Raw genomic sequence first — 14,680 nt, 5'->3', positions numbered from 1 at the left:
ATAGGTTACCATTCTCTGAGTCTGTATCTCAATCTGTGTCACCTTTTCAAAAGGTTCATAGTGATCTATGGGGTCCTGCTCCATGCTTGTCTGTTGAAGGCTTCAAGTACTATGTAACCTTCATTGATGACTACACCAAATTTGTATGATATATCCACTCATCAATAAAACTGATACTTTCTCCACTTTTGTTAAGTTCTATAACTTTGTGAGTACTCAATTTCATATCCTTATTCAATCTCTTCAAACTGATGGAGGAGGTGAGTTCAATAGCAAGGCATTTTGATCTTTTCTTGATAGCAAAGGGATTCTGCACCTCATTACATGTCCATATACTCCTCAGCAGAATGGAGTTGCAGAACGCAAAAATAGACACCTTATTGAAACATGCATTACTTTGATGTCTGCTGCTAAGTTGCCTAAACCATTCTGGTTCCATGCTGTGGCACATTCATCCTATCTCATTAACAGGATGCCATGCAAATCTCTTAAATACCAATCTCCATATTTCAAGCTCTTTGGTGTGCTACCTGATTTGAAGTTTCTCAAGGTATTTGGTACTGCTTGTTATCCTTATCTTAGGCCTTATTCTCATGATAAACTTGATCCAAGGACCACTATGTGTGTTTTCTTGGGATATGCTCTAGGCTATAAGGGTGTTTTCTGCTATAACATTGAACATAACAAATTATGGATGTGTCGACATGTGATTCATGATGAATCTACTTTTCCTTTCAAGTTTCCCTCTTCTCCACCTTGTGTTTCTGCTTCTTCTTCACCATCATCTGTTGCTTTTTCTACCTCACCTTCACCATCATCTGTTGCTTTTTCTACCTCACCTTCACCTGCTCCTCTTCCTACTGCTTCTATCTCCTCTGGTCATTCTTCTATGTTGCCTATCCTCACTTCTGATCAGTTACAAGTTGTTCTTCCTTGTGAGCATGTTTCTCAGCCTTCTGCTGCTATCCCAGCCTTGGCTGATGGGGGAGGTGTTAGTAGAGACACAAGTTCTAGCTCATCAGAATCATCTGATTCTATGACTAGTGGTGATATATCATTCTCTAATAATGACCTGCCTAGTGATAGTGATAATGGTGGTCTTCCACAAGAGCTAGTGTTTGTTGAAGATCAAGCTCAGGCTTACAATAATCACTCTATGTTGACTAGGGCCAAGAATGGAATTGTGAAACATAAGACATTTCAAGACTACTGTGCTTATTCTTGTGTGGTTCAACAAGGTCTTATCGATGAACTTGCCTATTTTAGTGGCTTTTCTGCTATCATGGATATACAAGATCCTATTGAACCAAAATCGTTTAGAGCTGCTGCAGGAATACCTGAATGGGATGAGGCTATGTATGAGGAGATTGATGCTTTGTTGAAACAAGGTACTTGGGAACTTGTCCCTTTACCTAAAGCAAAGAACATTGTTGGGAGCAAATGGATTTACAAGATCAAGAAAAATCCAGATGGATCAATTTCGAGGTATAAAGCCAGACTTGTTGCTCAAGGATTCAGTCAAGAAAAAGGATTGGATTATGATGAAACATTCAGTCCTGTGGTTAGGCATAGTACTGTTAGGCTTGTAGTTGCTCTTGCTGCAATGAACAAATGGGAGTTGAGACAGTTGGATGTTAAAAATGCTTTTCTGCATGGAGATCTCAGGGAAGAAGTGTACATGGTACAGCCACAGGGCTTTGTTGACTCTAAACATCCTGATCATGTGTGCTTGTTGAAGAAATCACTCTATGGTCTAAAACAAGCTCCTAGAGCTTGGAATGAGAAGTTTACTAATTTCCTGCCAGCTCTAGGATTCCAGTTTTCACATTCTGATCCTAGCCTGTTTGTTAAGCATTCTGAGAAAGGTGTGATAATCTTACTTCTGTATGTAGACGATATTGTCATAACTGGGTCAGACAAGGAGAGTATTGAAGCTGTGGTTACTGAGTTAAGTGAAGCTTTTGATATGAAGGACTTAGGTTCATTGTCTTATTTCCTGGGAATCAATGTTCAATACAAGACTACTGGAATTCTTCTATCTCAAGAAAAATTTGCTAAGGAGTTGATTGCAAAAGCTGGCTTAGAAACATGTAGAGAGTGTGTGTCTCCTTGTTTACCACATGTTCAGTTATTGAAAAATGATGGTAATCCACTGGCTAATCCTACACTCTACAGGAGCATTGTTGGATCACTCCAATACTTGACATTTACAAGACCTGACATTGCATTCGCTGTCAATACTGTGTGTCAGTTTATGTCAACACCAACTGATGTACATTTTGCTTCTGTAAAAAGGATTCTCAGGTATATTCAAGGCACTCTCTCTAAAGGAATGTTTTACAAGTATGGCAATCACTACAACAATTCAAGGCTTTTACTGCACAAAATTTACGGCGTGCAATTTTTTGTGCCGTAAATGTTACTCTTTTACGGCGCGCATTTTATACACGCCGTAAATAACCTTTGTCATTTACCCTTTTACGGCGTGCATATATAGCATGCTGTTAATAACCTTATCAACTAGTCTTTTACGGCGCGCAGAAATAGCACGCCATAATTGTGTTATATCTTTTACGGCGCACATTTTAAGCACGCCTTAAAAACATACAAAAAAAAGCTTATTTATGGCTCACATAAAAGCATGCCGTGAAAACATGTCTAAAAAAGCTTAATTACGGCTCGCAAAAAAGCATGCCGTAAATGATGATTTTTAAGGCGCGAAATTTTCACTGAAATATTTGGTTTCCCTCTCAAGTTTCTCTTTCCTCTTTTCTCAACTTTCCCGAAATTTACTTACTTTTGTTAGTTTGCTATTCTAAGAAAGTCATGCCCTTTGCAAACTCCTCACCAATTTGCAATACCCCAAATCTAATAGCGAAAATCCCAGACCTTCCCGCAAGTTCTTCTTCGACCCGTCGACTAATCACCCAGTTCTCAAGGTATTTCAAAAATCTCAACTCTTCCCCGCCCAAGTTCTTCTCTTGGGCTATCGGAGTTAGCGACAGGGGTTGGGTTAATTAACATAAATTTAGGTATGGTCATATGATTTTGGTAAATTTGATTGGGTTTTTATCTCAAAAGTGAACCGGGTCTGTCTAAAATTTAGGATTTATAGCTGGGTATTTGGTTATCTAAGATGGGTGTCTGCTTGTTATGTAATATCTGAAGCTTTTGGTTTGATTGAATCATTTGAATGTATTGAATTGGTTTGATAGATGCGACGGAATTTCTAAACTTGGTGGATGACTCGGTTCAAGCAGATCAAAGTCTTATGCACGATTTTGATGAGTTTCTGAAGCACTATGACAAGGTAGATGCATTGGTTTCTCTGAATTTTGGACTAGGAGTAGGACTGTACGTGAGCTATTACTTGCTATGACCAGGTTTTCTAGATGTATCTGTTACTCACTTGGTGGGCTAGTAATGGTTTGTGTTGTAGGTTTCTGTTAAATGTTGCTCTATCTGCATGTTCTTTTTGTCAAGAACTCAGCAATTTATATTCAATGAGAATGCTTTGAGAAAGTAGTTTCTGAGTTCACTATGTTGGAATTGGATTTGGAATTGGAAAAAAAAAAAGTATGATGAGGTAGATATATATTAGTACATTGTGCATGTGCTGGATATATAGGTTCTCATTATTTAATGCAGTGTGTGCTGGGATTAGGTGAGTGATGACCTTTCTTTCTCTTCTCATTTTTCAGTATTTGTAAGGAACAAGCATGATGACCTTGTTATCTTGACCATCATCAGTAGCCTATTCATCTAGTGAATCTTCAAACTTGATTACCAGCTCCTTCTTGCCATGTTTCATATTGCTCATGGAATAGGTGCGTCACCCTCACAGCTGCATTAGCCCAAACAAACAAGAGTGAGTATTTAGTTCATTATGAAGTTTTTTTTTTCCATGATATATAGTACTTGTTAATTGAATATCATACACTTTGATGTCTTCATTTCACCCCTATTCTGTTTCTGCTTTTTACCATTATTTTTTTATTAATTCTTATCTTTGATATTTTATAACTTGACTAGCAAGTACCATTCAGTAAGTTGTTTAGTTTCATTGTGTCTCCAGTATTCTTAATGCAAACAATCTCACAGGAGAATTGCCTGTAGCTCTTATGAATCTGACTAAGTTAACAGAACTGTAAGTAACCCTTAACATTTGCTGTATTTATAGTTACTATAACTTTTGATGTTAATTTTTTTTCCCCAATCCTTTCTTCTATGCAGGAGGATTAGCAGCAACAACTTAACTGGAAGAATGCCCGACTTTTTTCAAAGTTGGAATCAATTTCAGAAATTGTAAGTATTTGTCCTAATAGTTGAGAACTAAGATATAGCAATGTAAGTGCTTTTTGCTAGTGTATATTCTTAATTGATAAAATGTAGAATTGGTGTAACCTCCATCCATATTGAATTCTTATTTTGACAGAGAGATCCAAGCTAGTGGTCTACAAGGCCCCATTCCATCTAGCATTTCTGTCTTGAGTAATTTAACAGAACTGTGAGTTCCACGTCCAACTCTAAGTTGTATTAACACTACAAACCATTATCTAAATTTAACAATTTACTATATCTTCATATCACAGGGAATTTATTTATATTTATTTATTTGTATTTTTTATCTGACAATTATCTATGATGCAATTTTTGCAGAAGGATCAGCGACTTAAATGGAGGGGGTTCAGTATCTCCAAACTTGAGCAATATGATAAGCTTGCAAAGATTGTAAGTCTAAAAGATGTTGTATTTTTCTTTTCATCTACAGTTTTAGACTAATCCATGCTTCTCTGCAACTATTCTGATATGGAGTTATGTTGCAGAATGCTCAGGAGCTGTAACTTATCTGGACCTATGCCTTCTGATTTATCAGCAATGTCACAGTTGAAAACATTGTAATATGGCTATTCTTTTACTTTTTTTTTTTTTTTTTTTCTGTTCTTCCTTTCTTTTTCTTGTTGCATAGCCCACAATTAATTGATTTTCTTGATAGTAAGTTGATTGCTACTGACAGTTTATTTGTTCAGAGAACTTCCGGCTACTTCAATTAAGGTTCTTATAACACCTCCTTTTTTTCATTTTCTTGCAGAGATCTAAGCTTCAACAGATTGGAGGGAAGCATTCTTGATTCGGCAGATCTGACACCCTTGCAGAACTTGTAAGAAATTTAAACTTCATTAAGGTCACTAGCTAGCATACTACACGTACTAAATTCCATCTCAAATGGGATGATAGATTGGATGTAGGAAAGAAGGAAGTGTAAGGTATATTAAATGTTGGCATCCATGTGTGCTATGTCTTAATGGAATGTGGTTATGTGATTGCTTGCTGAATAGGTATCTAACAAGCAACTTGCTTACTGGATCTATTCCAGACTGGATCAAGAGCAGAGATAATCGCTAGTATGTGCCCCTACTATATCAGATTTCCTTGGAATTTTACTTTTCTACTGAAGCCTGCTAAGATGTCTCATTATGTTTTTCACACACTAACACACAGATAATTTAAATTTGGCTAGTCCACTTTTGCTAGAGGCTAATCTCAAATTTTTTTAGAGGTACATTGTTTAATGTGTTTCCACAACGTACAATTTTATCATTTACTGCCTAGGCATGCTGTTTAATATCTAGCTTAAGATCTAAGTTAGATCACATGTTAAATATGACTAGTGAGGAATCATACATCAAAATGGCTTTGTTGAGTATATTCATTTGAACTGAATGTGGAGGAACAAAGAATAGAAATTGTTTCCTTGTCAAAATATTAGGCTGTTCTATTTAATTTCCCAAAAACCTGGTTTGCAACATTTAGATGATCAACAGGTTTTGTGTCATAAATTTATCCTTTGAAACATATGAAAATGCATATCAATTTTCCAGTAGTGGACTTCTACTGGCTTACAATTTTGTGTTATTTGTGTGCAGCGAGATAGATGTTTCTTACAATAATTTTTCTGAGAGCTCTGAGTCACCATCTTGTACAGAAAACCTGGAAAGTTTGGGTGCTTGATGTTTTTGAGGATATAGCTTTATATCAACCAACTAGGGAGTTTGGAACACTGAGTATGGCTCAAGGAAGTATAGTTGCATGGCCTATCAAGTACATCAAACAAGTTTAGTTTATGAACTTTTAGGTAACATATTCTGGCACTAATTACCTCTTCCTTATTGTTTTGAGTAGTGTTATTTGTTTTTGGTGGTTAAATAACATCCATCTAGATTCTCTATTCTGGTTTGTTCTTATATTGCAACTATCTGGATTTGCTTATAATTTAGTTATAGTTGTAGAATTAAGGTCGTTATATGAGGACTATCCCATTATAGTAGGGTGAATACTAAATAGCACTTTCATCGGTTCCAAGTTCAAATTATAAATATTTTCAGAAACTTTAGCTCAGGTAGTTCGTGAAGATAGGAATTTCTTTTGAATACCAATTGTTGGACAGATTTAGAGAACTGCATGAACTCATCTTATTTCTTATTTCCAGTATTGTACTATATGCTTTTAGTGATTTAGAATATGTTCTGATCCTTTGCTAGTATCTTATTTAATTAACTCTATCTTGATTGAAGAAGAAAACAGTGCAGCCAATGTATAACATATATTCTCAAACTTGTTTCCAGCAGGTACTGCCAAATTTTGTGGTGTATGCAGATTAATGCCTTATGTTGGTACTGCTGGTAAATTGCTCGAACTAATTGGGAGATACAAATTGCAGTTGGATAGTGGTGCTTGAAACCTTGCAATTACCCTGCAATATATTTTTGAATTGTAATATGTTACTTTTAATTAAACTCAAGTTTGCAGGGACATGCAAATGCAATTGTTTTGTAGTTTAGTTGCATATGGCATGGTAACAATTAAGTTTGTACAGATATCCTATTTCAATTAATGTATCATATATGTTAATTCACCTTTGCTCTTTGACAATCTATATAAGGTTTTGAAATGAATTATTGTTAGTTGAGCAGCTACATTGAATATACTGCCATATTTGGCAAATGAGCAGCAATATAAAATTTCTTGCAAAGAAGAAATGCCAATAATGGTGTGCAGAGTGTGTCACAAATGACATTGAGAATTATGCCTAAAGTCTTTTACGGCGTGCTATGTGGACCGTAAATAACTCTACAGGTATTCTTTTATGGCATACTATGTGTGCCGTAAATGAGTTCCACAGAAAGTCTTTTACGGCGCGCTTTGTTGGGCATTTACGGCGCACCTATAAGTTAAATTAGAGATCTGAGAATCGGTAGGAACACTTTTACGGCGTGCATAGATGAACATTTATGGCTCACAAAAGCGTGCCGTAAAAGGGATATGTCTTTTACGGCGCGAGCATTTACAGCCTGTTTTTGTGCGCCGTAAATAGGCTTTTACGGCACACATCGCAGGCCGTAAAAGCCCAGTTTTGGTGTAGTGAATGGTGTTCCATATATTAATGCCTATTGTGATGCTGACTAGGCTGGTGAAGTTAACCATAGAAGATCAACCACAGGGTTCATTGTTTATCTCGCTCACTGTCCTATATCTTGGCAATCAAAGAAACAAGGATCTGTGTCAAGAAGTTCCACAGAAGCTGAGTATAGAGCATTGGCTAATACGGCTGCAGAGATCTCCTGGCTGAGGCATGTCTTATGTGATTTACATATTCAAATTCCTACACCACCTCTACTAAAATGTGATAATCTTTCTGCACTTGCTCTATATTCAAATCCTGTGTTTCACTCAAGAATTAAGCATTTGGACAATGACTTTCATTTTGTGCGTGAAAGAGTTCAGAGGCAGGATTTACTACTTCAGTATGTTCCAACTGAGCAACAAACTGCTGATATCTTCACTAAGGGATTGCATAGTCCACTGTTCAAATCTCATTGTTCCAATCTCAGTCTGGTATCCCCTACTGAGATTGAGGGGAGGTGTTAACCGAGACTCAAGTCAACGAAATATGAGCTGGTCTCAGTCTTGACCAGTGTGTGGAGAACAGCTGTCATCCATGAAGTGGGCACTGGCCTTTTTAGCTGATGTGGTTTTACCTTGCTATGAGTAATTACTATATCTCGGTTTGTAATAACTGTTAGGGATTTTCTCTAACTATAAATAGCTGTTGTAATGCGAGTTTTGTGTGTGTTGCATTAATTGAAGAAACTCAGAAATTTGCTTCAGCTCTTTCTCTCTCATTTCTCTTCCTTCTCCTCTGTTACTTCGTGCTTAAGCTCTTCAAGGTTAGCTATGGCTGCCATGTTATCACTATCTGGCATAATGAGAAGGCATAATGAGAATTATGTTAGCTTCTCCTTCTTGTGAATTATGTGACATGGGCTAATTGGGCATAATGAGAAGGCATCATATTAAAAAGGGCAAATTACTGGTTACTCCCTCAACTTTTGAGGTGTCGACAGTTCAGTCCCTCGTATCCTAATTTTAACAAGTAGCTCCTCGGACATTTAATTCTCGCACAATTTAGTCCTTCCGTTAACTGGCCGTTAAAAAGTTCCGTTAACTTGCTGAGCTGGCACTTTTTTCCATGCCAACTCAGCTAAATGCATGCCATGTCAATGGAAAAATCAAGAGGGCAGTCCCTGTACTTCATGTTAATCACTAAAAGAAAATCAAAATTAATGCCTCCAAAATTGAGATCCTATTTCCCTGTCATGTTCACAGATTGAGTAATATTTCTGTAAATTGAATCATCCATAAATTTGAAGCATAAATGGAAGGAAAACAAACATTCACCTACATTCATAATCAACCCCTAAACCAAAAAATACATTGTATCATCATTATTAGCCAGCCATTGAACAAAGCTCTAACTTACCAAAAACAAACAATATAGAGCATTACATCCTGCAATTGTTCAAGTACTAATATGTTTGGAATTAAATTTAGCTCTAATCATCTTATCAAAAGATTAGAGCTAGCAACCAAGTGACACAACACAAGGTTGCCCAAAAATAGGATGCCTAAAACGTTTTGCTTGGCTAGCTAATATCAAATCCCATTACCGTAAACTATTTTCCAGCTTCTTTACCTGAGTTTTGTCTAACCCTTTGAGAGGACCTTGATGGTGTTGCAGCCTTCTTGGTTGATGGATTGGAACCTTGTACAGACCTTGTACTTGTTGGGGCAGATCCAGCTTGTACAGGCCTTGAACTTTGCTGGGTAGATGCAGCTTGTACAGGCCTTGATCTCTTTGGAGTAGACTTGTTTGCTTCCAACTTTGATGCCTTTAAGGCAGCCTTCTTTTTCTGGAGATACACAACGTTGCATTATAAGTAAAGTTACCCCTTGATACTTTAGACCATAGTAGCAGTACACACAAAAGCATTAGAGAAGAGAGTGTATTGTTACCCTTTGATATTCAGCTCTTTCTTTGGCTTTCTGCCTCAACTCGTTTTTGGTCATGGGTGATTTTTTTCCTTGCTTGGACTGCAGCAAACAATAAGGTACGTAAATGACAATTCAATGTAAGCAAAAACCAATAGTTGCCTCAAGTTTGAAATACAAGTTACCTGATTTTTAGATGTTTGTTCTTCTTGTGTATTAAGCTTCCTCTTCTTATTAACAACAGCAGCCTTTTCCTTCGGTGGTAAATGTCTTTGACATGTTTTCAAGTTGTGACCTACTTGCTTACAATTGCTACACCTTAGGGATCTTTGCACTCTTGCAAGTTTAACACCACCTTCCTGAACCCGTTCTGAAGCATCCTTCATTCTTGCTGTTTTGGGCCTTCCGGGCTGCCTTGAATATTGTGGAGGCAAAATAGCAGGATCTTCAGTTCTTGACCACAAATCCATGCTATTTACAGGTTGGATGAGGTTGTTATAGATACTCATGTAGGTCTTCTTCAAATAGCATGCTGCCACATAATCATCTGGATCATGCCTCTTTAAGTAAATGGCAGAGATAGCATGCTTGCATGGAATTCCAGACAAGTCCCACCGCCTGCAAGTGCATGTCCTCATTGTTAAGTTAACCACATTTTTGGATCCGTCAATGTTTTCTACCTCAGCAATGTCACCTCCATTAAATGTTGGTATGCAGTCTGTTCCAGCCCTCAGCTTATTCTTCTCTATAACCACCCTTGGCTTTGGACAGATATTGCCATGATAAGCCTCCATTTTTTCCTTCCTCATTGCAACTCTCTTCATCAATTTGACCCTCAACTCTTCAAACATGGTCACTGGTGGTTTACCCCTTGCCTCCAATATCCAACTATTAAAACTCTCACACAGGTTGTTTATCATGATGTCACAATCCCCATCTGTGTTGAAATATGCTCTGCACCAATGTATTGCAGGCCTATCTTTTGCTGCAATCATTAACCAAGGCATAACATTAAAATCAGTTTAGATATATCAACATATGAACATTCATAATAAAGGATTTTCAAGTACCTGTAATCTCAACGTATGAACATGCTAGGACCACAAGTAAAAGCTACACAAAAAGGATTATATTAGAAGCCAAACCCAGAATCTCAACGTCAACCAAACCATTATTAAAAGCCAACCAATATTACAAGCCAGCACATACGAGATCCAACAATAATTCAAAGTTACTGCAATTAAATAGCCAACATCATCAAACCCAGCATCTCAAAACCCATAAACCAGTGTAAACCCCCAATTTTTTTTTTTCCAAAACCTTAGAACTCGAAACCATAACAATAACCATTTTGAAATAGCTGCAGTCTTTTGAAACCAACAAATACAGTTTCAAATCAGCCCCGAAACACTTGAATTCAAAAATCCCCAATTTCTTTTTCCTAAATCCAAAACCATAGAAACCTGCGATTTTCAATCACTCCAAGTCTGAAGACCAAATCTAAATGCTCAAAACTTACCATAATCAGGGATTTCATCTTTTTCCCCTTCTGAAACTCTTGGAACCCACAAATCAACGTCGTTAACCACCATGTCACGACCTCTAGCTGTTGGTCTCAGATTCAAATCCCGATTGTTGACACAAAACTCTTTGATATCAGATGAAGGTTTGGGGTTTTACAATTTTCAAAGGCTGTGATTTTGAATGGCATCAGCCTCATGGGTTGTGTGGGATTATGAAGGCAAGCATAGAAGATATCGAAGTTTAGGGTTGGGTTGTGTGGGATTACGAAGGCAAGCATAGAAGATATCGAAGTTTAAGGTTTTTTGGGAGATTAGGATCGAAGACTACCGTAATGAGCCACGGGTATTCTCTCATATCTGAGGTGGCGCCACATGGCATAACCAAGTTGCCACGTCACCCACATAACAGCCACTTCAGACAGCCAGTTAACGGAAGGACTAAATTGTGCGAGAATTAAACGTCCGAGGAGCTACTTGTTAAAATTAGGATACGAGGGACTGAACTGTCGACACCTCAAAAGTTGAGGGAGTAACCAGTAATTTGCCCTATTAAAAAAGAAGATGTCCGGCTCTACTTCTTGTCTGTACAAAAAAGATACTCCTCAAATGCATCACATGGGTTTTTTCCAATACCCCAAACAATATTATCCAAATCAAAGCCAAGGACCCAATTCAATTGAAAGCCACCAGCCACTTTGAAAGTTCATGCGTAAAAATATAGCCGTTCATTATTGACATTGAATGGTGATTGTATATGAAAACTTATTATTTCAACGATACACAAGTGATGTACTGAAAAATCTTCTATGCACTGGCTGTGTAAATAATCAAGCACTTATTAGGTAACCTCAATCTTTGATATTTATTGTCAACATTTTTTTTAATAATAAAAAAATATATTTAATATTATCCAGTCATTCATTCGTATTAGTGCAAGTGTACGTTAGTGTTCTGAATCTTTCTCTGTGATATACGATATAGGGATGAAATTTGTCTTAGGAAAAATATAGGTTCATATCAGTATGGACCTATACATTTAAATTCTTTTTTATTTACTTGCATTCTACGGTATAAATATATGTAATAAATTGTGAGTGTAAAATTCAGTTTCAATACATTACTTAGATTTTTGTAATAATTTGCATACGTGTATGATGCTTATAATTTGGTTTAAAGAGAATGTGACACATTGTACGGCAGTTGTAAGTGTAATATTAACTTTTATTCTCATGTTAACTTCGTGTCAATTCCTTTCAAAACCCGATTTTTATGTTCTTGTTCACATAATTTTAAAACAAAACAAAAGTCATTAAACAAAAATCTTTTCAATTTTTAATTGCTTTCTGTTCAAATATATCTGGATTTTGTGTATGGTCCAAACTCTAGTTACTTGTCTGAGTTGTAATAGGGTTAGTCTTACAGATATTCTTGGAGATATCTTATTCAATGTATGATTCTATTATCAATGAAAGACACAGCTTATCCTCTCCCAATCTTGATTCCCTAAAAAACTTCCAATATTTCATTTGTTTATGTACCTGATGCTATATTGCTATGTAATGAAATAGCTAAATTTGTTGTTTTAGACATATGTTATAGGAAGGGAACAACTGCACGGAACGTTGGATAGACTCCTTTCATATGATATCCAAGAGCCTTGATGTTGATTAATTGTTTGTTAAATGAAAATATCACGTACGTTAATATAATATTACTCTCATCCCACAATTTTCAACATCCCTAAGAAAAAGAACTCGTGAAAAATATCAAAATTTGCGTTACCTACCGGGCAAGCTAGTTACCTTGGTTGGTATTCTGGGAATAAATGTTTGGTAAAAGGGTATTTCTATGCTTCTCACGAAACAAATGGCAACCTTTAGCATGATTAGCATCTGTATAGTGAACGTTTAGAAGTGTCGTATTTCCTTCCTTATTATACACCTCTCAGCCCACCGATTCATCATTTCCCGCTGTCTCTCTACCCTCACACACACACACACACACACCCCTCACTTCACCTCAGCTTCTTCACATTCCACTCTTCTTTTACCCTATTCATATTTCATTCAGTAGCTTTCCGTAAGTCTTTTCTCTTTTCTCAGTTTCAGCTTCGATGTCGGAGAAACAAGGCTTGAATGGAGCCTACTACGGCCCATCCCTCCCTCCCAAGAGGGAGTCCTACCAAAGCGTCGGCCACGGCGGAGGTCCCCTCGGCTGCTGCTGCAGCTGTATCTTCGGCCTTGTCTTCAAGCTCATCTTCACCGCCATCGTCTTCATGGGCCTCGCCATCTTTGTCTTCTGGATCATAGTCAAACCTCACCGTATCAAGTTCCACGTCACTGACGCCAACCTCACCCAGTTCAACTTCTCCTCAGACAGCAACCTCCACTACAACCTCGCCCTCAACCTCACCATCCGAAACCCTAACAAGAAGTTCGGCATCTACTACGACCGCATCGAAGCCAGAGCTAACTATGAGGGCCAGAGGTTCAGCACGATCACTCTCACCCCGTTTTACCAAGGACACAAAACCACCAACGCTTTGAACCCCGTGTTTAATGGACAGCAGTTGCTTGTTGGGTCCAATTTGCAGTCGGAGTATCAAAAGCAGACAAGTGCTGGGGTTTACGAAATTGAGATGAAGCTTTACATGGGGATTCGGTTCAAGTTCGGTCGAATCAAGACCGGAAAGTTCAAGCCCAGAGTTGAATGTGACTTGAAGGTTCCTTTCAGTACGAATGAGAATTTTGCAACTACCTTTGAGACCAAGAGTTGCGAAGTTGATTATTTGAATTAGAGTCCTTCTAGCTGGTCCTTCTTATTGATACAGTCTCTTCTTATCTTTTCGCTTTGCTTTGTTCTTGTTATACCAGTCAGTATTCTTTTGTTTCTTTTTTTGGCGTTATTATTGTTGGCGTGAGTCACTCTTCATAATTGTAGGAAGAATTGTAATATAATTAAGATTGTATAGTTAAGGAGAATATTATATAGTTAAAAGGAAGAATATCACGGTGTAATTAGTTTTTTATTAGGATTGTGTATACTTAATTTGTATGTACTTCGTCTTTGGAGAAGATCAATACATCAGAAATTCTCAAATTTCCTCTTTGCCTTTGTTCTGTTTGACTTGGTATCAGAGCATAGATTCGCCTGAACTCTGTTTGTTTGTTTCCGCTGCAAATTTGTCTTTGTACTCTTTAAGAGTTTGTCCTTTGTCTTCGTCCTCTGTTTCTTTTGCTCTAAAACCCTAAAGTTTGCAACACCTTGCCATTAGCCTCTCATTTCTTAACCGTGTCAAAGTTTGTGGTTTGTGGTACTGTTTGAAGAAGAAGAATGGCATATTTGCCCCTTAGTTTGCTGTTCAATGGAGGAAACGAGGGCTCTCCTTCCGCCTCTCATGATGTTGTACGTGATTGTTCAAAACATCAACAATGGTATCAACCGAGTCAGAATTATAACAGGGGACCAGTTTCATTCAACAGTCTGGTGAATTGCAACTATTGTAAAACTATTGGCCACTACAAGAGTCAATGCCCCAAGTTGCTAAGACTCAACTCTAATAACTCTGGTTACAAAGGGAATAACATTGGTCAGAAAAGCAAGGTGGCAATCCAACTGGTGCATGTGCAAGAACTTGATTTCTATGGCGTGGAGGGCCAAGATAAAACTATGGGTAGTGTTTCCCTAGCTCAGGAAAATCGAGGTAAAATTGGTGTTGCTTTAAATGTTTCTGGCTTTATTGATAGTAATACATAGATAATTGATTCAAGTGCGTCTGATCATATGATCTATGATAAGTTTTTCTTTGTTAATTTGTCATCCCCATC

General features: G+C 37.4%; 3 protein-coding genes across 5 annotated transcripts; 2 read left to right on the top strand and 1 right to left on the bottom strand.

The window, feature by feature from the left end:
* Nucleotides 1-2,786: 2,786 nt before the first annotated feature.
* On the top strand, nucleotides 2,787-6,916 carry LOC133723708 (probable leucine-rich repeat receptor-like serine/threonine-protein kinase At3g14840). Of its 3 annotated transcripts, none has more exons than XM_062150590.1 (12): nucleotides 2,787-2,939; nucleotides 3,216-3,310; nucleotides 3,702-3,868; nucleotides 4,076-4,147; nucleotides 4,234-4,305; nucleotides 4,436-4,507; nucleotides 4,660-4,731; nucleotides 4,827-4,898; nucleotides 5,093-5,161; nucleotides 5,340-5,405; nucleotides 5,987-6,136; nucleotides 6,627-6,916. In XM_062150590.1, coding segments are annotated over exons 4-11 (450 nt in total). In that variant the 5' UTR covers nucleotides 2,787-2,939; nucleotides 3,216-3,310; nucleotides 3,702-3,868; nucleotides 4,076-4,121; the 3' UTR covers nucleotides 5,988-6,136; nucleotides 6,627-6,916. The 3 variants fall into 3 exon arrangements, with proteins under 3 accessions (XP_062006574.1, XP_062006573.1, XP_062006572.1); XM_062150589.1 differs by having other exon boundaries at nucleotides 2,791-2,939; nucleotides 5,928-6,136; nucleotides 6,630-6,916; XM_062150588.1 differs by having other exon boundaries at nucleotides 2,791-2,939; nucleotides 5,928-6,136.
* Nucleotides 6,917-8,751: 1,835 nt separating this feature from the next.
* Nucleotides 8,752-10,315, bottom strand: LOC133723672 (uncharacterized). The gene is made up of 3 exons (XM_062150554.1): nucleotides 9,516-10,315; nucleotides 9,355-9,432; nucleotides 8,752-9,251 (listed from the first exon to the last, which is right to left on the bottom strand). Exons 1-3 carry the CDS (start codon nucleotides 10,248-10,250, stop codon nucleotides 9,015-9,017), a joined length of 1,050 nt encoding a protein of 349 aa, XP_062006538.1. The 5' UTR covers nucleotides 10,251-10,315; the 3' UTR covers nucleotides 8,752-9,014.
* A 2,533-nt stretch (nucleotides 10,316-12,848) lies between these two features.
* Nucleotides 12,849-13,952, top strand: LOC133721652 (NDR1/HIN1-like protein 10). The gene has a single exon (XM_062148331.1). The coding sequence runs from the start codon at nucleotides 12,967-12,969 to the stop codon at nucleotides 13,648-13,650; it is 684 nt and encodes a 227-aa protein (XP_062004315.1). The 5' UTR covers nucleotides 12,849-12,966; the 3' UTR covers nucleotides 13,651-13,952.
* Nucleotides 13,953-14,680: the final 728 nt, after the last annotated feature.

This window comes from Rosa rugosa, chromosome 7, assembly GCF_958449725.1.
Source record: "Rosa rugosa chromosome 7, drRosRugo1.1, whole genome shotgun sequence".
NCBI lineage: Eukaryota > Viridiplantae > Streptophyta > Magnoliopsida > Rosales > Rosaceae > Rosa > Rosa rugosa.
Note: the sequence above shows the minus strand (reverse complement) of the source record. Positions and strands in the feature narration are given on the sequence as shown.